The sequence below is a fragment of the Zootoca vivipara genome, chromosome 17 (genome assembly GCF_963506605.1).
Source record: "Zootoca vivipara chromosome 17, rZooViv1.1, whole genome shotgun sequence".
NCBI lineage: Eukaryota > Metazoa > Chordata > Lepidosauria > Squamata > Lacertidae > Zootoca > Zootoca vivipara.
The window spans coordinates 13,693,490-13,718,701 of record NC_083292.1 but is presented as its reverse complement, the minus strand read 5'-3'; the positions used below and the strand labels follow the sequence as shown (position 1 = coordinate 13,718,701).

At 46.5% G+C, this 25,212-nt stretch overlaps 1 protein-coding gene across 10 annotated transcripts in view; it reads right to left on the bottom strand.

The window, feature by feature from the left end:
• Positions 1–673: 673 nt before the first annotated feature.
• Positions 674–25,212, bottom strand: part of HIC2 (HIC ZBTB transcriptional repressor 2) — a 123,790-nt gene continuing 99,251 nt past the window's right edge. For 3 of the 10 annotated variants that reach the window (XM_035097866.2, XM_035097869.2, XM_035097867.2), the window contains exons 3-4: positions 19,077–19,224; positions 674–7,231 (exon numbers count right to left, since the gene is read on the bottom strand). In XM_035097866.2, the coding sequence (XP_034953757.2) occupies positions 5,470–7,194 (1,725 nt within the window). In that variant the 5' untranslated portion in view covers positions 7,195–7,231; positions 19,077–19,224 and the 3' untranslated portion in view covers positions 674–5,469. Of the gene's footprint in view, positions 7,232–13,572; positions 14,077–19,076; positions 19,225–25,212 lie in introns of those variants that run through there. The other 7 variants (XM_035097871.2, XM_035097872.2, XM_035097870.2 and 4 more) reach the window with 3 other exon arrangements.

The following is a 25,212-nucleotide window of genomic DNA, read 5'->3' as shown; positions in this document are numbered from 1 at the left end:
GACACCTGGTGCATCCGAAAAATGTGGTGGAATGCAGATTACTTCCTAAAGAGAGTTGGTGAGAAATATGTATATATTTAACTAAATGCCCCCCCAAAAAACAAAATTGTATTAAGCCATTTGACAGCTAAACCAATGGAAAAAGCAAAGATTAATTTTGACTGGCCCCTAGATCTGTTGAGGTCTGTAACTGTAGAAGTTTATGTAAACAATGAGATAAATATATTAATTTTTTTTTCTGAGCCAAGCGAGGTTCCATACTCATTTCAAAATGTGCTTTGGTTTAAAAAATAGTTTCGTGGATTTGGGTATGAGCTATCTTTTCTTTTATTTTTAATACAACTTCTTCTGGTTTATTCTTTATTTTCCTCTCCTGTTATTCCGAAAACATTCTGGATCTAAACTGACTAAAGCATATCATCAAGCTGCCAGGCCCCTGCACTTCAAAAGAAAGAAAGAAAATCCTCAGGAGGCTCGTTCTGTATCTCCAAAAAACAAAACAAAAACAAAAAAACAGAACAAAAAAAATGTAATTCCCACCCCACCCCACCCAACAAACTCTTAAAATCTTAAATATGAAACTAGTGTTTTGCTTTTTCATTAAAATACAGAAAATGCTTGATACAATACTATGTCGTACAAATGCAGTTGAGTGCTCAGACCCTCTAAATAAGTCCTGAACAGTCCCTGAAGTTTTGAGTATTATTCGGTTTTTTTTTTCATTATTATTGTCACAATTTGGAAAGAAGTCATCATTCGGTATTATATGGAACACAACTCTATACAACTACTTTTGGAAAAAAGGGGGGATGAAGGGGGGGAAAGAAAAAGGAGAAACTTTCCCCCCATTTTTGTACAATACTCACGCTGTACACAGACTTTTTGTCATGTTAAGTGCTGAGGGGAAGAAATAAAAAATAAAATAAAAAGGAGGCTCCTTTAACAATAATTAATGAACAAGAGGGGGGACACACACCCAACAACAAATGGGTCCTGAAACTTCCAAGATCCCAAAATTTCAAACCATTAGCAAAACGAAACCCAAATCAAGCCTAACACCTCTACCCTCGCCCACCCCCAACAACTACTGGATGAAAGACATTTTTTTTGCGGGATCATAGGATAGTTTGCTCTCCACAACTCTTGAGCTCCTCTTTGGATAACTACAGGAGGATATTTAATAACCAAACAGCAACTTGCTATGTATACAACCAGACAAAAGATGCAATTCCCTGCAGCACCAGCCTCCCACAGAGAATACTTTTAAGCGCACATCTTGGCCACCGGAAAGGAAAAAAAGTAGTGGTAAAAAAGTGTCACAAAGCGGGAATGGGTGCTACAAAGGACTTGGTTAAGGAGCCGCTCAAAATTCACTTGCTCCTTTGGCTCAGCAAAAAAGTCTGACTGTCGTGCCTCGGACGAGTCTTGACCACCAGGGCGATGCCGTGGCCGCACTAATGCTATTTTTAATCGTAGTCGTTGCCAGTTGAAAGGAAAGTGCGCTGGGTGGGGAAGAGGAAAACCTTCACACAAACTGTGGCGTGGAATGGAGAGAACCGCTGTTGCTTTGTAACTGCAACAGGAAAAGCAGGGTGTGTGTGGCGAGAAAGAGTTAGGCATTCTGCTTTTTTTTTTTGGAGGGTGAGGTAGGAATAAAGCAGAGTGAATCTCAACTCTTGGCTTCAGATACCAGATTACTGGCTCAGGACTTGGTTCCAAGGGCATCTCAAGAGAAGAAAGTGTGGGGAAAGGGTCCTGGATAACGTGAGAAGGAAGGTAGCGGGGGAAGACCCGAGCCCTGTCGGTTTGCGCTGTTCAAAAATAAAATAAAATAAAAACCAACACCTGTGCCCTTTGGCTCCTGGGCGGTGGGAACAACCCCGCCGATCGAGGCCTTATGTCCCTCAAAGTATTAATTCACAGGTGTTGGCTTAGAGCTTTTTTCTGGCTTTGGCAAGGCATGTGCACCAAATCCACCACGGATGTCTCTATGTTGAACATCTATGGTGGCTGTGCAGTACAGATCTCATATAATCTAACACCTGCAACACAACTAGGTCTGGTCTATTACATAGGGGCGCTGCAATCCATTAACCTCTAGTGGGTCTTTATTATGGAGTCAGCAAAGACCTTCCTTTTAATTTCATGTATGTGTGTGAGCAGCTTGGAGCACAAGAAGGGATGTTAAAAGAGTTCAGAGCCTCTCCCCGCTCTGAACTCCCAAGTTTCCTACAGGGTTGAAGGTGAAGATTTACAGGCTACATTATTTTGGTGTTTTTTTTCATCGCCTCCCACAAAGCAGACTGCAGATTGAATCCAGACTTAGTCCTACTGAGGTCAGTAGGCCCATAGGACTTAAGTCTGTATCCAACCCAACGGTAGTGTTTTGTTTTTTTAATAGAACAAAAGGAAAAGAAATGCATCTTTTGATTATTAATATTTTTGGTGGGTGGTCTTAGGAACTAATCATTCCACACCAGTGCTCTGTTATCAAAATGGCGACACTAGAACAAAGGGGTGTGTGGTATTAGAAAGCAGCCCGACATTGCGCGAGGCAAAGTTATACAGAATGGGGAAGGAACCTTTTCTTGTAACGTGACAAGACAAAATATGGTTGCGCTTAATCTGTGGCCCTCCATATATTTCCAGAATACACCTCCCATCACCCAATATTATTGACCTTGCTGGCTGGGAGTTGAGAGATTAGGAATATTTGGAAGTCTTTCCTGCATGGAGGTCTGAACTCCAGTCATTCAAAGTGACCCAAAACACTTTATATGGTCTATTTCTTAAGAGGGGAAAAAAGTTTTTTTTGGGGGGGGGGGAGAAAAATAATAATGAAAGCTTATATTTGTTTTTTATTTGAATATGCTCAACTTTTTTTACTTTTTTTGGTCTAAACTTAAAAAGACACAAGATTTTTTTCCTTTTCTGAAGAAAAAAGACATAGGGCTTTGGTGAACCCTACCAATAATAATAATAATAATATTAATAATAATAATAATAATAATAATAATAATAAAGAGAACAATGGTTTTGAGCAAGAAAGTTAAAGCGGGGAAAAATGTAAACCTTACTCAATTTTAGACAGGATGATTCTAAAGGGACTGCAAAAAACGTTTTACCACCGCACTCCCCCCCACACACTAGGGGGCAATGATGGTGGTGGGGGAAAGCCATTGCTTTTCACAAAACGTCACGCCAACAAAGTCAAGGGGCCACAAAATGGCGAGCGATATACTCTATTGTCCGCTCCTCCTAAAACCTATAGCAGCTGTTGGCTGTGAAGTCTTCCACAGAGGCTGTCGGAAACGTTCGCTCTTCCGACCTTTCCGACTCGTGTGTGGCGTACGTTTTAAGATTTCCCTGACGACGACCATCGCCGCCATCATGAAAAGAGCAGGGGGGAAATACCACCCCCCCCACAATCTCCCTCACCACCACCCCCTCAACGAAAAGGGAGGATATGAAACACTTTGGTTGGGCTTCCCACACTCTCTTATTGCACTCTGGATCCTAGGAAAATGTCGCCTGCTACAACGGCGTTCCCTTATCCTGTCAGATGGTCACTTTTTTGCTAATCCAGATGTTTTAAGGAAAGCAACGGACAGTAGACATTCTTTACCCCCACCCCCCAAAAAACAGCATCCAGGTGCAATAAAACAAAGCTGGAAAGAGCCCAGAAGCTCTTAAAGAAAAGAAAAAAGTTTCCTCACGGACAGAAAAATCAGTAATTTTGGTGAAAAGCCAGCGCCCCCCTACAGCACTATTCACTCGGGCTTCTGGCTTGCAATCTACCTATTGTCTTTGGCCAAGGTTTGCTTCAAAATGCTCATTTTAAATGGACTTCTTGAGGGGTAGGACGAGGTGGCAAAAAATCCCTTAAAAGTTTTAATTTAGTTTCTACTTTGTACACTTACTTACAAGGGGTGGGATGGGGGGGGGGAGGAAGAGGGGCAGGGGGACAAAACGCCACACCTAATATTTCACTAACCATCTTATTGTTCTCATGAGTTCAAGAGGTAGCAAAGGGAACGGGCCGAACCCGTTCTTTAGTGAGGGAGAAAAAAGCTAAACACGCACACACGCACACACACACACACAAAATAAAGATGTACCTAAAGGAACTTGTAGCAATTCCAGCCTATTATCAAACCCACTCCCTGCGCCCGCTCTTATGTTAAGAGTTACCTCAAAACCTTCCAGTTCCAACAATTACATAAATGTTTTAACAATTTTCTTTTTTCTTCTTAATAAAACAAGTACCTCTAAGCAAAGAATATTCATACGAACGATTGGTTTTTTGGGGGGTGGGGGGGAGAAACATAAAAGACGACCCCCCCTGCTCAGCTGAAGTAAATTCCCCAGGGGCACCCGACTCCCATTCAGTCATGGATAAGGTTGAAGTAAATTTAAGTAAGGTATAGGACGAAAACATGGAGGTGAAGAGGTACATGTTTGGTGTGCAACGGCGAAGTAGGCCGAACTCGCATCGCTGAAAAATAACGGGGGGGGGGGAACGTGCCACCTTTCATAGACTGAAAGCATGCAAAAACTATTGAGGATTCATTAAGACTCTCCCCCATGTGAGAGGCGGCCAACTGACTGGGCCACCAACAAATTTTTCCTCAACTGTGGCCAATCAAAGAAATTCTGAGGCGTTTTCTGAGAAAAGAAAACAAATAACGATAATAATAACAACAAAACAAATTGGACTCTGTGGCAAGAAATGCTCCCCACCGGTAGCTTTTAGGGGCAACAACCAATGTCAATGGTTAGGAGAGCAGGGGGTGGGTGGGCGGAAATTAAGGCCCATGGCTAGGAAAAACAGCCACAGGAACCGGAAAAGTCTGTGCGCAACATCCATCAGCATTTTTTTTGGGGGGGGGAGGGGAATAATACTTGGGTCAAGTTTTAGAAACGGAAATTCCAAAGTGCTAAGAAAGGAAAGTGAGGGGATGCGAAGCAGCTTATGGCCTGTCTTTCCTCCCCACCCCAATCGCAAGGATCGGCCCCTTTGGGCCGTCATTTCCAATTAGCATCAGTCGGGAAGGAATTTCTTGCACCTCAACCCCCCCCCTTTTCTCTCCACACCTGGGCTTATAGTTAAGCTAGATGTCCCCACAATCTTAAGCAGAGTAGTGGCATTTCTTGACCTAAAAGGCAAAGAAATAAAGAAAAAAAAGAGGGGTGGGTGGGTGGCATGGGGGAGAAAAACGTAAATGGAGAGACAGCAGCTTCATTGTGGGCTGGCTTTTCTTTGTATATTTGGAGGTTTTTTTGGGGGGGGGGGACACGACGGGGAAGAGAAAGAAATAAAGCTCTGCTTGTTTGAGGCCCCCCCATGACTGAACAGGGACGGAAATGGCCCTTATTTGTTTCTTTCTTTCTTTTTTTAAAGCAGCAAGTCTAGGGAAAGGTATATGTTTATGGCGGGTGGGCTCAGAGCTCATTGCAGAGTCTTTGGCTTTATGTAGGAGAGGTATGCATTCGTAGGTGGCTGATGAGATTGCGCTGCTGGGTGAACTTCCCGCCACACAGCTGACATTCGTAGGGCTTTTCCCCTGAGTGGACGCGCATATGCTCTGTCAGTCGGTACTGCCGGGTAAAGCGCATCCCGCACTCCTCGCAAGCAAAGGGCTTGAGGCCCAAGTGGCTGCGCATGTGACGCGTCATGGTGCCCCGCTGCGTGAACATCTTGCCGCAGATATTGCATGGGAAAGGCCGTGTCAGCCAGTGAGTCTTCTCGTGCTGCCGGAGGGTGGCCGGGTCTTTGTAGCTCTTCTCGCAAACAGAGCACTTGAAGGGCCGCGACTCCGTGGTGTAGGGCTGGTTGGGGTTGGACAGATCCTCCGCTTCCTCCTCTTTGTCGTCGTACGTCCCTTCCTCCTTGATGTACAGGTCTTCCTCGGTGTGTTTCTCCACGTGGGCGTTCAGCTGCTCGGAACTGGGGAAGCCCTTCCCGCACGGGATGCAGACATAAAGGTTGTCCCCAAAGGCCACCGGCTCGTAGCCTTCCTGCCGGTAGACGTAGTTGGCGCTAGTGTGCCCGCCACTCTCGCTCTCGCTCTGCCCGCTGTCGTCGCTGTTCTCCTTCCCGTTCTCGACATCCTCTTTGCAGGTGAACGGCAGCTCCGACCCATAGGCGCCCAGGCCGAGGCTCCGCTCCGCCGACTTGCACAAGGGGCCCATCAGGATACCGTTGGGCAGTCCCTCGCTCTCCTCGCTGCCTTTGCCGCCACCGCTGCCCTCCTTCCTGTCGAAGGCGCCGTCTTTCTTGAGCCACTCCTTCTTGCGTGACGAATGGCGCAGGCTTTTCCTCTGGCTGCCTTCCGGGAGGGACTGGCGGTCTTCGCTCAAGTCCATTTCCATCGGTTCGCAGTTGTCAGGGAGGTTGGGTGCGGCTCCGGACTCGTCAAACGATGAGGCACTGTTGGCTGCAGGGGCTGAGGCAGGTCGGGGGGAACCACGCTGGCTTTCGCCGTGCGGCGTGTCGTCCTGGAATGGTGCTGGGGGAAGCGAGGGGCTTTTCTTGGACAGGTCGAGGCCCAGCTCCTGGTCTCCGCTGCTCCCGTTCGCACTGCTGCTGCTCCCGTCTCCGCCGTTCTTGCTGATCCCCCTACTCAAGGCATGCGAGTTCTCTTGGTTGGAGCTGCTGATGAAGACCTCGTCGTCCGAGATCTTCCCCTTTGGCATCTCCTTCAAGTGAGAGCCCTTCAGCCCCTCGGCTGACCCTGAATAACGAGTGATGACTGAAGCAGTGGAAAGTCTCTGACTCCGAGGGGGTCTCCCGACGCTGGGGACTCCGCCGGCCCTGCCAGCGAAGGACCTCCCATTGCGTTTCAGCTTCTTTCTGCAGAGGGCAGCTAGGTCGGGTAGCTGGAGGTAGCTTGCGGCCGTGAGGAGAGCATTGAAGTTCTGTTCACCAGGCTGGTCGGTCATTAAGAGCTTCCCAGTATAAATAAAGTCCAAGATTTGCCGGAACACTGTGGGGTTGACCATGTCGGTATCTAGGTTGATCAGGTTGTCGTGCAGGACGAGGGATTTGAAGTACATGCTGCTGGCTGCGAGGATATTCTTGTGGGCGCGGAAGAGGGCATTTTCGACGACAATGATCACATCACAGAGGAAACCTTTGGCTCGTTGCTGGTTTAGTTGCAGCAGCAGTTGTTTGGCATGATTTGGCAGTTCCATCTCCACCTTCTCTTCCTTTCCCCGTTTACTTTATTACCTGCAAAAAAGAGAGAAGCAAACAGAACGAAACAGTGAGCCCATTGGCCACTTGCACCAGCATCTCTTTCCTCCGGGAACCTGTGGCCCTCCAGATGTTGCTGGATTACAACTCCTATCATCCCTGGGCACAGTGGCTGGTAGGGATGCTGGAAACATCTGGGGGGCACAGGTTTCCCATCCCTGTGCTACATGCATTTCAAACACTGCCCAGATTTTATTTATCCTTTTTAAATACACAATCAGGTGCTTTTAGGGTCCCAGTATAGAACACTGCATGTCTGAGGGTCTCCCACCCCTTTTAGAAGACATCTGAAGGCAGCCCTGTTTAGGGAAGCTTTTAATGTTGAATAGATTATTGTATTTTAATCTGTTGGAAGCTGCCCAGAGTGGCTGGGGAGGCCCAGCCAGATGGGTGGGGTATAAATTATAAATTATTATTATTATTAGTTCTCTTGCTAGTGCATTTATTTCATTTCTACCCTTCCTCTCCTCCAAGGAGCTCAAAAGGGCATACGTGGTAGGCCTGGGCGATACATTGCCCAGAGCATGGTGATGCCTTCACCTAGCGTTATATCGTGGGCAGGGCTTGCCTGCGCCTAAGTCCCTCTTCTAATGCCCAGACCTACGTCTTCTGCATATCTAGGGGACTCAGAATGTATAAACTCCCAACTATTTCAGAAAGGTTCCATTTTGCTTCCTGCGTGACAGGAAGTCAACAAGCTGAGTCTGCTCTTAGAATGCATAGCTGCTGCAACTCAAAACACATTTATCAGCGTTTACTACCTGAAGAGACAGTGGTGCCAGGTGGAAGGAAAGCAGTGGGCAGCCATTTTGCACCCATAAGATTCATTTAACTCGGGTGTTTCTTAAACTTGCCCCTCCAGCTGTTGCTTCACTACAACTCCCATCATCCCTGACCACTGGTCCTTGCTAGCTAGATACGGACGATGGGAGTTTGTAGTCCAACAACAGAAGAAGAGGGCAACCAAACTGGTCAAAGGCCTGGAAACGATGCCTTATGAGGAATGGCTTAGGGAGCTGGGTATGTTTAGCCTGGAGAAGAGAAGGTTAAGGGGTGATATGATAGCCATGTTCAAATATATAAAAGGATGACATATAGAGGAGGGAGAAAGGTTGTTTTCTGCTGCTCCAGAGACGTGGACACAGAGCAATGGATTCAAACTACAAGAAAGAAGATTCCACCTAAACATTAGGAAGAACTTCCTGACAGTAAGAGCTGTTCGGCAGTGGAATTTGCTACCAAGGAGTGTGGTGGAGTCTCCTCCTTTGGAGGTCTTTAAGCAGAGGCTTGACAGGCAAATGTCAAGAATGCTTTGATGGTGTTTCCTGTTTGGCAGGGGGTTGGACTGGATGGCCCTTGTGGTCTCTTCCAACTCTATGATTCTATGAATGAATCTAAGTGAGTGCACGCTACCATCAAGATGCAGTTGGTCCACAGCTCAAGAGGTTTATTCTTAACAGACACAACATCGCCTGCGTAAGACCAAACACTGACAGTAATTGACTAGAGACAGTTACCAGAACATAGTGGGAAATTGGCCTGCTTATAAATGCTGAGGTTAATGAACACTAACAAACAAATCCGACCCTAATGAACCGGTTTAATTCAGAACCATCTTTGGGGCCCTGACGAGGCTGGAAAAAGCATCATCATAAAATGTAATCAAAACCAAACCATCCAAGACTGAAACCAACCCAAGCCTTGGAGTGCCAGAATTAAGATGCAGTACAGAGGGGGAGCTGCATTTTGCCAAGACCTTTACGATGGGTTATAAAAGGTGCTTCCCAGCCCACTGAAGCAAAGCAGGATGAAACCTCTTTGTGAAACATACAGAGCACTTCTATATCTTCAAGTCTGCCAGCCCCCTCCCCAAGGAACACCGCCAGGACTGCAGTATGGCAGAGTCCTGATATTAAAAATTGAAAAGATCTGCATTGATACCTAGTCAAAACCTGGGGGTTGCATATCAGAACAGCGCTCTGCAATGAACCAAAGTGAATCGTCATTACATGAGCAGCATGGAAGGGCTGTAGGAGCTGGGCTTCCTATCATTTCTGTCTTAGAAAAATACCTGGATATCATTACCAAGGGTGTGGTAGAACTACAGACCCTCCCTTTGTTCTTCCTTTACTCGCTGGAAGAAAAGGTGGGATAGACCACCCACCCCAGAGAGGAACACATGAAAGGGAGAATATTAACGGGGATCGCCCTCCCATAAAGGATGCTCAAGGAATTTCTCCTGGGGGTGAATGCAACATTTGTGGCAGGGAAGGCAGAACAGAGATGTGCATTTTTTTGCTGAAAGAAAGAGAAAAATGAAATGAATCAGCCCCATTTGTTTCAGTTTGTGTGGTGAACTGGGATGGGGGGCACCCAGAAATCCCCCATCCTGAATGCCTCAACTGTGGAATTCTCCCCCTGAAGAGGCCCATCTGGCACATTTGCCAGTACATTTTAGGCACCAGTATTTAAAAATAATGTACGCTCTTTAATTGTAACATTAATAATTTGCTTGTTTTTCTCTCTCCCGCCTCCCTTTTTCCTGTTGTGCTGTGGCTGACGGTAGGGCCTTTGCAGCTTTTTATTGCTCTATAAGCTGAAGAGAAGGGAAGAAATGCTTTAAAACAAGCCTTTTGCTGGTTGTTCTTAAAAACAATTGCTGCTGTCATTATTGCTTAGTTCTGTTGATTTATTCTGCACCTGTACTTCTACTGACATTTTGTGAAGGGGGGGCCTACTCTGTGGTGGCTCCACATTTATAGAACTGCCTTTTAACACCTATTTGTCCAGGCCTTGGGGGAAGGGCAAGGTGCACTGTGATTTGTTCCTGTTGACTGCATTTTTGTTTTAACCTTGCTGCGCTTTTCTCTGCCTGTTGCTGCTGATAATTTAGGATTTTTTTTGCTTTGCTTTTGTGTAATTATTGTGATTTCAAAACATTCGGTTGCACCTTGCCTCAAGACTGCTCAGGTGAAGAGTGGCCTGTAATTATGTGAGATGAATTAACATGTGAAATGCGTTGCTGTAAAATTTTAGAAATTGAAGGACAGAATAGAGCAGAGTAAAAACAAAACAAAAATAGATTTGCCACAGGACTCCAAAGGCTCTGGGGCCCGATTCACACAACACAGTACACCAAACTACTGGAACAGTACAAACATGTGAACTCCCAAAGAGGAGTTTGCAGATATTTTCTTACTTCACGGTCCTGTTTTTCTATTGCCAAGCTAAGCCAAGCCAAAGTTTGACTTATTCTGTCATCCAGTCTGGGATTCCTGGTGAACATTCTCTCCTAACTAGCCACAAGCTGTATCCATGGGGAGAGAGGGAAGGAGAGAACACAATGGCAAGTTATAATCACCTCAGTCAGGAAAGCACGAGACTCTTACTCTCAGGGTTGGTTGTGAGTTTGAGCCCCATGGTGGGCAAAGTATTCCTGCATTGCAAGGGGTTGGACTAGATGACCCTCGTGGTCCCTTCCCAACTCTATGATTCTAAGTCAGGGGTCAGCAAACTTTTTTAGCAGGGGGCTGGTCCACTGTCCCCCAGACCTTGTGGGGGGCTGGACTGTATTTTGAAAAAATATATGAACAAATTCTTATGCCCCACAAATAACCCAGAGGTGCATTTTAAATAAAAGCACACATTCTACTCATGTAAAAACACACTGATTCCCGGACCGGGGGCTGGATTTACAAGGCGATTGGGCCAGATCTGGCCCCCGGGCCTTAGTCTGCCTACTACCCATGTTCTAAGTCCTGGTTCAGACACCACTCAGCTCCATGTTGTGCAGCAGTAAAAATGAAAAAAGACACAGGGAAGAAGAAACCATCAGCAAGCTCCTTTCCAGAAACCCATGTCTTCATGCTGTCCCAGTGAGGCAGGCGTAGAGAACTTTCAGCCCTCCAGCTGCTGATGAACTACAACTCCCACCATCCTTAGCTATTGGCCACGTTTGCTGGGTCAGATGGGAGCTGTAGTTCAGCAACAACTGGAAGGCCAAAGGTTCCCCACTCCTGCAGTCAGTCATAGTTTGGCCTACCATGTTGTCCAAAGCAGGCTCTAAAAAGCACCTGAGTGCAGGAAGGACGGCAGTGAATGAGCAGTGCAGCTCTCCTGAGGAAGGGAGTTCCACAGTTTGGTCCCCACGCCGCAAAGGCCTTAACCCTAGGTGTTGCCCACTATATCTCAGATGGCACATGGGGTGAGGCCTCCAAGGAAGACCTTAACAAGCGGGCTGGTCCTTGCTCCATACAGAGTTAGTTTGCAACAACCCTTCAACTTAGGGCTAAGATGTTTAAAAGAGAGAGAGGTGCAAAAAAAATATGTAAAGGCAATGCAATGCGGTAGGAGTATGCAGGTTATAAACAGCGCTATTCAATCAGATAGGTTGGAAACAGGGAGCTAATATATACAGCCGGGCTGCCCACTGCATTACTGGTCCTACAGGAATTGCTGCATTCGCATTAGACACATGCCAAAGCATTGGCCGCTGGCCAAAATTTCAACGCACAATTAAAGGATGAAAAGAAGCAGATAGAGGTCTTAGCATAAGCTGCCCTGCCCCCCAAAGGAAATGCCATTGCCAAATGGAAAAAAGGACGACAAAGCCAGATCTTTATTTTTATTTTAAAAACCAGAATTATTCTTCCATCAGCCAACAGGAGAGCTTCCATGGATGTGAAACTTGAAGGCAAACCTGCAAATTCAGGGCCTCCAAAGCAAATATGGAAGGCACATAACACAGAAACGCTGCTGGAGGAGGATGGGCCTGGATGGGAGAACTACCTGGGAACCCCATGCTAGCACTTCTTAAGCTCCAAAATGGAAGGAGGGCAGGTTGCACATTTCAGCAACCAAACCAACAACACAGAGGAAGCGTAACCATGACTCTTAAGGCTGCATCTGCACCATCTATTTAAAGCACTACTGTGCCACTTTAAGTAGTCATGGCTTCTCCCAAAGATTCCTGGGAACTGTAGTTCATGAAGGGTGCTGAGAGTTGTTAAGAGACCATCATTCCCCTTCACAAAGAAAGATGGCACAATGGGTCAACGCGTCTGGCTGTTAACCTAAAGCACTCTGGGAATTGTACCTCTTGGGAGGAGAATAGGGGTCATGTGTGCTGACATTTATTTATTTTTTCATTCCTGTTATATTTGCAATTTAAAAAACCAGTAAGAAAAGAATAAGTAGAGATGCAGAATATCACATATAATCCTGGCCATATTCCTTCAACTTAAACCCATGTTGTATTCATCTCGAGAGTTCCCCCAACCCCTGTCCTTTCCTGTTTCCAGTCCCAAACTCCTTATAATGTTTTTTTTAAATACCTAATGTCTAATAAACCATAGAAAACAATGCCCTAAAGGTCAGTATGTTTCCACACCTGCTACTTATGTTCACAGCACTGGGTATTTTCCCAACATATGCACGTTTTGGGGGTTTGGTGGGGAAAGATGGGCTCTGCATGTCCCATCAGGTGCCAGAGATATACGTTTTGGACATTTTCTTGGGCAGGGTGGGAGTTTAGGTTTAGGCGTTGCGTCAAGAGGCGTTTGAGTGAAGCAAGCTGACATAGGGCAGTGGAGCAGAGCTGCCAGTTTCACTTAGGAAAGCCTGACTGTGGGTGGGAGAAATGGATACAGATGCTGAGAAACTCCATCCCAAGCTGGCTCCGCTCAAGATAAATATCTTAACATGCAAAGAGAAAAAAGCTACATCAACAACTGAGAGGAGAGGCGATTAAGCTCCACGCAAACAGGAAGCGAGGGGAAAGAGTGGCACGCTGCTTACAGAAACCTTCACAATCCCACGTTCAGCCTCCGGTTTAGATGGGTCAGCCAGAGGTAAGGGACGGGCAAATCTGTTAAACTTCAGTGTCTCATTTTTCCAGTCCAAAATTCAGTTTTCCACATTTCCACACTAGTTTAAGAGGTTTTTTCTTTTTTTTAAAAAAAATCAACCAGCGGGGAAGACCTTACCCTGCCTTTTGACACTTGAGGTGTATATTATTAGGACCCACCTTATTTTTGTAACTGCAAGCTGTTTAAAACTTTTAATAGTGCATTTTAAAGTTGTAATCTGCCCTGGGATCTTAAGGCGAAGGGCAGGCAATTGATAATAATTTTGCCATTTTTATACATTTTCATACCAGTGCCTACTTAAGAGCCACTAATAAATGCAGGGTTGTCTCCAATTAAGTTTACTAAAATAAAACCAACTGAATGAACCCAAGTTCCACACTCACCTTTGCTTTCAGTTTTCTAGACACAGGTTTGGGCTTTCAAGGTTCATGTCCTAATGGTCCCCCCCACCCCACCCGGTGCGTTTCCTGGGAAAGCCCCCATTTTACTGCTGAATCGGAGCAAACAGCAATATGCGGAAAATGCTGTCTGCTCCGATTTATTGCTAAAATGCGGGTTTCCCCAGGGGGAAAGCACTGGGACAATAACAAAGGGACAAACAAACAAAACACACTTGGACACAGGTCTGGGAAGCCCAGACCTGTGCCTAGAAATGTGGCACAAAAGGAAGGGAGGATAACGCCTTAGCCATGTCCATTAACGCCCATGGGCCTAATTCTGAGACGGGCTGGTTGTAGCTCAGAGGCTCCAATTTACAATGCCACTGAGCATCAGTTGCTGGGGGGAAGTGGCAGACACGGTGGGCTATTCTCCTTAGGCCCTGCTTGGGGGCTTCCCAGAGGGTTCTGCTTGCCCACCGTGGGGAAGACGGGCCTTTTTTTCTGATCCAGCAAGGCGACACTGTGTGATCTTGGCACTCTTCAAGAGGTTCCTGGTGCCTCCTCTCCCAGGGCCCTGATCGACAGCAAAGGCGAAGTAATTAACAGAACAGAGAAGCCAGCAGAAGCATCCATAGGCTTGCTGCTGACGTTGCTATAGCAAAGCAGAGTTTCTTCTGCAAGCGCAGGCAAAATGCTGGACCTCAAGGCAGAGTCGGAGAATGCTCGCCTATTAAGATTACAGCACAGCAGAGCAGATAGAAGCCAGAGTTCGCGTAAAGTTAGAGACTGTGGGTTGGGAGGGGGCGCACACCAGCCAGGTGTTTTCAGCGCTGGGGCTGCACTCCAAAATGCGCTCTCTTCTTTTCAGAAAGTTATCTCATGCTGTGCTCTATCACAGCACACAACCCTACTGCTGTACAACAAATAATGCAACGCTCATAAAATCACCACCCACACACTTGCATGTACTCAAAAACAATCCCTCTCTCTAATGCAAACTCAGGCGGTGAGTGGCAAAACAGGGCCACTGAGAAGGGGTGGGGGTGGGGAGATGAGGCGACTTCCAAGGTTTGAAGAAGTGCAAGAAAATAACCCAATCCCCAAAATTCAATCCATCAAGGACTGGACAGGTGAGAATGCTGAGTGTCAGAACGGAAAGTCGAATGGATTCTCTTGGGAGAGGTCCAAGGCAGGCTGGCTGCAAGTCCCAACTGAACCATTCCTGCTAGGAGGTGAGGACACGCTGCAAAATTTTGTTGCAGAACACCTCTGACTATCCCTCTGCAAGCATTTCACAGAGCTAAAATTCCAGTGTTCGTTTACACTGGGGATGGGGAAACTTTGGCCAGAACTGGGGAAGCTGCAATAGCTCTGTGTTAGTGTCTGTTTTGCATGCAGAAGGTCCCAGGTTCAATCCTCAGCATCTGCAGGTAGGGCTAGGAGAGTACCCTGCCTGAAAGAAACCCTGGAGAGTGGCTGTCAATCACTGTAGCCAACACTGAGCTAGATGGACTTAGATCTAACTTGGAATAAGGCAGGGAAGAGTGACCAATGGATTCAAATGACAAGAAAGGTGATTCTGCCTAAACATCAGGAACAACTTTCTGACGGTAAGAGCTCTTCGACACTAGAACGGACTACCTGTGAAGGCGATGGACTCCCCTTCATTGGAGGATTTTAGACAGAAGTTGGATGGCCACCTGTCCGGGATTTTTTAGCTGTGATTCCTGCATCACAGGAGGTTGGGTTGGTTGACCCGTAGGGTCCCTTTCCAAAGCTACAATTCCACGATTCTGCATTCCAGACACAAAAGTTGTCCCTCCCTCAATCTTTGCACAGCAAAACACCAAACAGCGAAGCCATAGCAATGCCACACTGCATGCCCAGGGTGAGCGAAGCACGACAGCAGCCCTCATTTTCAGAAGCAGGGGAAGGCTGAAGTGGCCGCCTGCCATGCAATTTGCTGACTAAAGAAAAAAAAAAAACACCGTGCCCACTATTTCTCTGCCAAATTGTTTTGGCTCTGCTTCCTGTTCCCTGCATCCTCTTCTCCCTCCTGGAAAAGGAGAGTCACGTTGTGCTTACAGTGGTGCCCAGAACATTACTAAGATCAAGGCAGGAATATGTGCCCAGAAGGAGGAGGGGGGGGGAATAGAAAAGGATTCTGGTGCTTTGATGCCTGCAATGTTAAGCAGCATGCCTGTGCCCAGCAACTGAAGCAAACCCTCCAAAATGTGTCTGTTGTGGAGACCCGTAGGGGAAAAGGGTGCAGCTCAGCAGTAGAGCATCTGCTGGGTATGCAGAAGGTGCCATGCTCAATCCTCAATGGCATGTCCAGCTGATGGAAGACCTCTGTCAGAAACCCTGGTCAATGCAGACTATTCTGAAATGGATGGACCAGTGATCTGACTTGGTATAAGACAGCCCTATATGAACATGCTGGGTCAGGCCAATGGCCCTTCTAGTCCAGCAGTCCTGTTCTCACAGTGGCCACCAGATAAGATGCCTGTGGAAAACCTTCAAGCAGGATCCAACCACACAAGCAATCTCCCCTCCTGTGGTCTCTGGCCACTGGGATTCAGAAGCCTCCAACCACAGAGGCAAACCATCATGGCTAGTGTCCATCAATAGCCCTTCTCCTCCTCAAACCAGTGGGCCCACCTAGCCTGACCATAGCTGCCAAGTTATCCCTTTTTTAAAGGGATTTCCCCTTATGCTGAATAGGCTTCCTCGCGAGAAAAGGGAAAACTTGGCAGCTATGAGCCTGACATCCTGTTCTCACCCTGGCCAACCAGATCCCCCCCCCCCCTGGGAAGCCTGAAAGTAGGACATGAGCACAACAGAGCTCTCCCTACTTGTGATTCCCAGAAATCAGAGGCATAATGTGTAAATCTTAAGAGCATTACGTCTGGCATATTTTTTTAAACAACAACAACAGCCAAGCATGTTTTTTCTCTTTTTCTCAGAAAAAGCAGCTGTGTAAGGCCTTGGATGAGGGCTACGGAGTGTAGGGAGGGCATTTTGCTTCTTAGCTCTTTTCTTCCGGCACCATTTCCTTGTCAACAACCCTCCATCCTTCTCCAAGCTGCTATTCCTGCCAGCACCCCCCAGTTGCTGCCAACAGGACCTTCAGGGTGCGAGTCTCAGCGGGAAGAGATAACTTTCTCTGTGCATTATGAACCCAACCCAGACTAGGGCCTCTATACCAGTCTCCTTTTCTGCCAAAACAATTTTGGGAAAGATAGCGCCCGTGTGCTTTTAAAAATGCACACTTAAAATTGACATGCAGTTTGGGCCCTCTTGAATGATAAAGTCAGCTGTCATTGTTAAGCAGCCAGGAGGTCAACAGCTCCTTTCTTCTCGTGGAAGAAATTGCAACAGGTTCTCCTCCAGCGAGGACCCTTTTTTGTGTGTGTGCTAAAAATGCAATGGGAGCAAGACACATGCTGGGCCAGTTTGCACACTGCAAAGCATAGTTAATGGTTTACCCTGAACATGCTGATCTGGGCTGCTTTATTCAGAGTAAACCCATTGAAAATAATGAACATGGCTAAGGCCCACATCCAGATTGAAGACCGTTAGAGCCCCTTTGCGCTGATAGGATTATAATGCCCCCTCAAGCAATTTGAAATAAAAACAATACTAACCCATAAAATAAGATTGTGTAGTGGAAGTCTGAAAATAGTTCTGATTTTCCCCATGAAGACTATTTTGATGCTTCTTTTTGAAATAACAAATGTCAAATCCTTAAATATATATACAGTATTTAAAAAACCTTTCCTTCGTGCCCGTGCTTTGCTGGAGCCCTGAGCACTTGCTTAATCTTGCTCATTGGGCAACCCAGGGACCTTTTTCATACCACTTTGAACAGTCATGGTATCCTGCAAAAATTCTGGGAGCTGTAGTTTGTTAAGGGTGCCGAGAGTTGCTAGGAGATCCCTATTCCCCTCACAAAAGCTACAATTCTCAGAGTGGATTAACAATCCCCTTCAGTGGGAACTCTGTGAATTGTAGCTCTGTGAGGGAAATAGGGGTCTCCTAGCAACTCTCAGCATGCTTAACAAACTACAGCTCCCAGAATTCTTGGGGGGGGGGAAGCCAAGACTATTTAAAGCGTCATCACGGCGCTTTGAATGTATGGTGTGAAGGTGGCCTGGGTTAGGCCCACTATTTTCAAATGGGTCTCTTCTGAGTAAAACTTGGTTGAATACCATTTGTGGTTGCTTTTTGGAGACGGTGGAAGAAGCGCCAGGAGTGGATGAGCATGTGGAAGGACTGCGAGCTCAGTTCATACCCCAAAAACAAGTTCCTGAGCTAAGGAGGCACTGTGGACCTTGACATGTAAACACACACCTGAGCCTGTTTTGCACCATGAGAAAAAACAAAGTAGACCCTGGAAGCTTGACATCCAATCACCAGGGGTCCCCAGACTTACTGCGCAGCGGGCCGGTGCCCGCCGCGCCGACCGCGCAGCGGGCCAGAAGGCAGGGGAGTGCGCGCACAGCGGGCCGGAGGGCGGGGGAGTGCGCGCCTGTGCGCATGCGCACACGGTCGGGAAAAAATCGCCGAAAATCGCTTGTGCGCATGCGTATGGGCCTCCCCCGACCCGGAAGTGCATCGGAAATGACCTCTTCTGGGTCGGGAGAGGCCCATACGCATGCGCACAAAGGATTTTCGGCGATTTTTTTGCCGATTTTGAAGATCGTCGCCGCACCGCGCGCCGTAAGAGCGGGCGGCGGGGGTCGTCGCGGGCCGGATTGGGAGGCCAATTGGGCCGCATCCGGCCCGGGGGCCGTAGTTTGTGGACCCCTGTCCAATCACTCTCTGCTCCGCAACAGAGGTGGGGAACCTCAGGCTTGGGGGGGCCAAATGCAGCCCTCCAGGTCTCACATTTTCTGCTTGTCTGGATGTGGGATAAAGAGGGGTGTGTGAGAGGGTGCAGAACAGTGTTTCTCAAACTTGGGATTCCCCGGCTGCTGTTGGACTACAACTCCCATCATCCCTGACCACTGGTCCTGCTAGCTAGGGATGATGGGCGTTGCAGTCCAACAATAGCTGGGGACTCAAGTTTGAGAAAGACTGGTGTAGAAACTATCCCGCTGCACAGAGGTAAAACAGATGCTCACTTTCGCCCCTGGCCCCCGTTCACCGCCGGCAATGTGGCCCTTGGAAGGCTGCTCAGAAGGGAACGTGCTCCCCTCAGGCTGGAAAGAAAAGGTTTCCCCATCCCACTCTGAACAGAAGAACAGCAAGACAACGACACAAGGAAGCGCTATGCAAATGGAACAAAGGAGCATCTAAATGGAAGGAGGCCCACGACACATGGGGAGCTCAGGGAGGGCAGACAGAAGCTCAACAAAGCCTTGAGACCTTTGCTCAGGTGAAGCAAGGGCATGCCAACAGGAAAGAGAGGAAGAAGCAGGGCTAATTGGTGCAAAAGCTGCGTCAAAGAAGCAGGATGTAGGGTGGAGGGGGAGAGGGAGGGAGGAAGAAGGAAGGCGGCCCCTTTGCTGCGTGAGTCGAGCCCCCGAGCATTTAAGAATAGCAGGCAAACCCTGCTTTGTTGCCGCTTACCATGCCAGGTACATTGGGCTAAAAGGCACCTCCTTCCATTGGTGCCCGCCGTGCCAGGTCCCTCCCAGGATGTTCCATTGAAATCACAACAGGCCATCAATAGAACGTAGCTGGTAGAGATGCTGAAGGAAGAACCAGCGGGGGATCACTGTTAAATGCAATTAAAAAATTGCAATCAAAATCGAAACGTCCATTAAAAAAAATAAGAGAAGAGAGAAACAGAGAAACAGAGAAACAGAGAAACAGAGAGAAAGAGAGAGAGAGAGAGAGAGAGAGAGAGAGAGAGAGAGAGAGAGAGAGAGAGAGAGAGAGAGAGAGAGAGAGAGAGAGAGAGAGAGAGAGAAAAGCAGACTGTCTACTGGTCCAATATTGCTATAAAATTAGCAAAATAATTCATCTCGAGTCTCAGGGAAGGAAAAAGACCTGGGAAGTGGAGCGAGGGGCAATTATCCACCTTACCAAACCTATTTCAATGTGGTCCTCGATGCAGTATATTTTATAAGGGCTGCATTTTGAGGGGATTATAGGAATGTGCTGTTGAGGGAGAAGCTGCAGGCATGTGCTACCTTGACGTGTCACTGAAGGGGCTGTGGAACTTGTTTTGTATGCACAAATCAGGGTTTCGTGCCGCTGACGTTACGGTTCTCTCATACACTAAACAAGGCCTTGGATCGGCCATCATCCCCCCAAAATCTTCTGCTTCAACTCCTCTGCCTCTCCCCACACCAATTTATCTCCCCTTAGCCCCAATTCTGCAGGATTTTTCAGTTATAAGAGCAACATCCACAGTTTCAAGAGTTTCTTGCAAACATTTGCCATTTCTTGAGTTAACAAGGACTGAACTTAGGCCCAGCAAACTGGCACAGCTGTCTTTACCAGCCTGGTGCCCCTTCCAGATGTTTGGGACCACAGCTGGCTATTATATTTAAAACATCTGAAGGACATCGATTTTGCAAAAGCTGCTCTATATGCTATTTTTAAATGGACCAAAGCGTGTGATTCCCTAACCCCCCCCCCCCGGCTTCTCACTCTCTCACACATTTTGAACTCCTTCTGCCTAGCGATTTTTGTACCGAATAATAATTCTGGGAGCAAGAGTCTCTTATGGGTGCTGAAAGTTGTCAGGAGACCCCTACTCCCCACATAGAGCTGCAATTTCCAGAGTTCCTGGTGAAGAGGGATTGATTACTAAAAACTCTGGAAAATATATCTCTGTGATGGGAGGAAGGGTCTCTCAGCAACCCTTAACAGACTACACCTCCCAGCATTCTTTGGGAGAAGCCATGACTGTTTAAAGTGATAATGCTTTAAATCAGGCACCCCCAAACTTCGGCCCTCCAGATGTTTTGGACTACAATTCCCATCTTCCCTGACCACTGATCCTGTTAGCTAGGGATCATGGGAGTTGTAGGCCAAAACATCTAGAGGGCCAAAGTTTGGGGGTGCCTGCTTTAAATGCATGGTGTCCCTAAGGCATTTTGCTACCCAAGACAAAGGATTTCCCATCACTTGTATCAAAGCTGACCTGACTGGCCCTTGAGAGTTTATAGGCTCAGTCACACTTACCTTTTGTCCCACATTGGCATGCGTCCATGCTTTAAAACTCCGCCCCCCCCTTCCTCATGAAAACCTGCTCTTTAACGCTGAATTTGAACTAGGGCTTGGCGATATCAAGTTTCCAACACCGTTATATACCACCAGCTAAACATCACAATATACTGATTTATCACGATGTCTGAAATAAGGATGGAGCTATGTAGAGGCATTGGCTGGGTTCACGGTTTCCCCCACATTGCAATTTTTTGCACAGCACCCCCCCCCCCCATGATTAGTGATATATCGCCAGGTCTTACTCTTAAGATTTCATAAATCTGGCACAATGTTTCCTGAGAACAATTCTATGTTTGGATGCAACCGGATGCCATTTTGAATAAAGAGGGTGAACCGAACCTTTCAGAACGGCACTGATTTTAACCGCTGGTTTCAAAGCTGACCAAGTTGTGTGTTTTCTTGGCTTCTTAGAATTCCCAAGCAACTCCGGGGACGAAGCTGCTAGTAATAGCTAGTGTGGATTATTAAATCCCAAGGAACGATACTCCCCCCCAACCCTTTATGGCTCTCTGTCCAAGCTTCCAAAAATCTCATTAGCCACTGAAGACAGCACTAGAGAGAGGTTATAATGAACACCTTTGTAGATAGCAAGGCACTGGATTAAGTGGGTGAAAAGCACTACTAATGTAAACGTGCCACAAGGCTCTCCAGACTTGGGTAACTTGCTAGACTCATAAAACCTGTACAGAGTCAACGGACAGTGTTTTTATTGGACTGTTTATGCAACCATCACCCACTCGCCAAAACCAAACACCAGCAACATGCTCTCGGTAGGTCAGAGATTAAGAGAAATCCTGCTTGGAGACCTTCCTTCCCTTCCCAAAGAGAGTCTGGCAAAAGAGAGCCCCGAAAGCTGGAAAAAAGACCACCAGTTAAAAATAGGTACCAGATTTAAGGCAGGAGGCATATACTGGCTCCGAGTGAGGGTGTGTGCATTGCATATTTCCCCACTAAGTTAAGCCATCCTTTGTTTTCAGTCTGCAGGCCGCAACAGCATCATGTTTAACATCTGGGTATATATGCATGAATGGGCAGCATTTGCTGGAAGTATTCAGCTCAATGGTAAGGGCAGATGCTTTACAAGCAGAATTCTGTTCCCAGGTTTAATCCCCAGCATCTCCAGATACGGCTGGGAGAGACCCTTGTTTGAAACCATGGAACGGTCTGATTCTGTATAAGCCAGCTTCCTATATTATCTCTCTGCCACTGGAAGGATTTGGGTTTTCAAAAACAGCTGCATATTAAAAATGACGAGGTTAGTGCCAGGATTCCTAATTACGCTTCTTAAAATTCTGGAGGAAGCAGAAGTATGATTAGCGCGAATACTCCTAAGGACAAAGCGTGTCTTCCTGGTAAGAGGGAATGGATTAGAAAAGGGCCTGTGTTTAATGGCAATTAAATGCTTCTGTTTTGCAACCCAAGGAGAATCTAATCAGTAAATGAGATTTCCACCATGATGCCTCCCTCCTTGAAATCCATTCTTGGTTTTCCAGCCTTTTCTGAGTTGCTTTTTTATATATCTGCAGTCCCGAAAGTGCATGTCAACCTTGTTGCGACTACCGCTTCCTTCATCTGTCTCCTTGCCGCAAAAGCTGAACTACTTATGAAGCAGCCTGAAGATGAGCTACCAGAGAGATTCCTGCATTGCAGGGGCTTGGCCTAGATGACCCTCAGGGTCCCTTCCAACTCTATGATTCCATGAAAGCAAAACGACATTTCCTTGCAGCTTCAGTCTACAAGAAAGGACTTGAGCATCACTGACAACATAATCTCCTCCTCTCTCATGGAGCTGAATCAGGCAGGAGTCTCTCCTAACTCTACCTAGAGATGCTGGTGATTGAATCCGAGGGCTTTCTGCCGGTTCCCTCATTGCGAGAAGCCAAGTTGCAGGGAACCAGACACCCGCCCTGTGGAACGCCCTCCCAGCAGATGTCAAGGCAATTAAGTAACTATTTTACTTTTAGAAGACAACTGAAGGCGGCCCAGTTTAGGGAAGTTTTTAATGTTTCATAGAATCATAGAATCATAGAGTTGGAAGAGACCACAAGGGCCATCCAGTCCAACCCCCTGCCAAGCAGGAAACACCATCAAAGCATTCCTGACAGATGGCTGTCAAGCCTCTGCTTAAAGACCTCCAAAGAAGGAGACTCCACCACACTCCTTGGCAGCAAATTCCACTGCCGAACAGCTCTTACTGTCAGGAAGTTCTTCCTAATGTTTAGGTGGAATTTTCTTTCTTGTAGTTTGAATCCGTTGCTCCGTGTCCGCTTCTCTGGAGCAGCAGAAAACAACCTTTCTCCCTCCTCTATATGACATCCTTTTATATATTTGAACATGGTTATCATATCACCCCTTAACCTTCTCTTCTCCAGGCTAAACATACCCAGCTCCCTAAGCCGTTCCTCATAAGGCATCGTTTCCAGGCCTTTGACCATTTTGGTTGCCCTCTTCTGGACACGTTCCAGCTTATCAGTATCCTTCTTGAACTGTGGTGCCCAGAACTGGACACAGTACTCCAGGTGAGGTCTGACCAGAGCAGAATACAGTGGTACTATTACTTCCCTTGATCTAGATGCTATACTCCTATTGATGCAGCCCAGAATTGCATTGGCTTTTTTAGCTGCTGCATCACACTGCTGACTCATGTCAAGTTTGTGGTCTACCAAGACTCCTAGATCCTTTTCACATGTACTGCTCTCAAGCCAGGTGTCTCCCATGTTTGATGCTGTACTGTTTTTAATATTCGGTTGGAAGCCGCCCAGAGTGGCTGGGGAAACCCAGCCAGATGGGCGGGGTATAAATAATAAATTTATTATTATTATTATCTGGGACCTTCAGTGTAAGAACATATTAAGAGTCCTGCTGGATCTGGCAAATGGCCCATCTAAATCCAGCATCCTGTTCTCACAGTGACCAACCAGATGCTTATGGGAAGCCCACAAAGCATTGGACCCCCACACGCTTTGCAAAGATATATCATTTAAGGCTTAAGCTCACCATTATGTTGGAAAGAGGTTCCTATATTCATGCTTGGTGGGAGTGCACTGTGGTCCACACCTTTGGGGGAAATTTTTTTAATCTGACCTCCAAAATCACCAAACAATATATCCCTCCTAATTCGGCACTTGCCTTATTATCATTAGATTTGACCCCAAATTCTACCCTTAAATCTAAAGAGTTAATTTCCTTCCTGTACACAGCAGCTAGACGAGTTATTGCCCAACGACAGAAGGAAACGTCTAAAATACCAATAGTGACTCAGGGTTGATAACATCTGGAGCCTTGCTATATCAAAACGCCTCACGTACCATCGGTGACTAAGCAAAGGCATCTCCAAAAACAGGTACCTTTGAAACGATCTGCCTCTTCCTTTTTCTCTTTGTTGACAAGCCAACAAACCACCAAAAAGCAAACAAAGAGAAAAGGGGGTAGATGTGGTATTTGTTGTGCCGGGACAATTAAGATTTACGTACTTGTGGAAACATTCTCAAACACACAAACACATATATGAAAACATGAAATAGAAATGTCATTTTACAATTTCATGTATCCATATACAAAAGTCAACTATGGTTTAAAGAATATTGTGTACACAGTAGGTGTTCATGGTTACTATTATAATTTAAGCAGAATGTCAAATGGTATGAGTGAAGATAAAATATAAGGTTGAAGATCGTCTTGGAATCTTACGCTCCAATAATTAACCTCATTTTGCAATCAACCTGTTTGGTGCACAGCCTTCAATCTATCTGTTATAATATGAAGGTTTTGTCAACAGTGCTATAACCCCATGGGTTTTCATTGCACTGAAAGATGGCAATTGGTATATCTGATTTCTTGTTTCTTGCTATGACTGGTCTGGTTGCAGACCAGCCTATTGCAAATTCCAAATCTTCCCTGTTTGCTATGCCTGTCAGATATTTTACACACACACACACACACACACACACACACACACACACACACACACATACCTTGAGCTGTGCCTGGTAGTAGTTGTTGTTTTTAGAAACCAAGTAAAATTCTGTTTCTTAAATGGGTAGCGTAATTTGTGAGTTTGGACACATCACGCCAAAAATTGGGTGAAGTCAAATTGTCACGTTTCGGTCTTCCATCTTGATTCAATGAAGAACGCTGTTCCCACCTCAAGGAATCTCGCACCAGGTTTGGCAACGATATTTTGTAAGGTGTTCGAATATACAGATAACCAACGGCCAGATTGACAGAGAAACCACTTTCCAAAAATATATACAGTGGTACCTCTACTTACGAATTTAATGCGTTCCGAACGCACATTTGTAAGTCGAAAAAAATTGCAAGTCGAATCCCATTGGGAGAAAAAATTCGTAAGTCGAAGCAACCCTATCTAAAAATTCGTAAGTAGAAAAAATCCTATCTGAACCGCATCCAAGATGGCGGACGGAGCTCCATTCGTAAGCAGAGGTACCACTGTAGTAGACATCACCCTTCATCATTATGAATTCAAGGCCCATTTTCAACCATTAAAACGCCAATTAAATTTTGG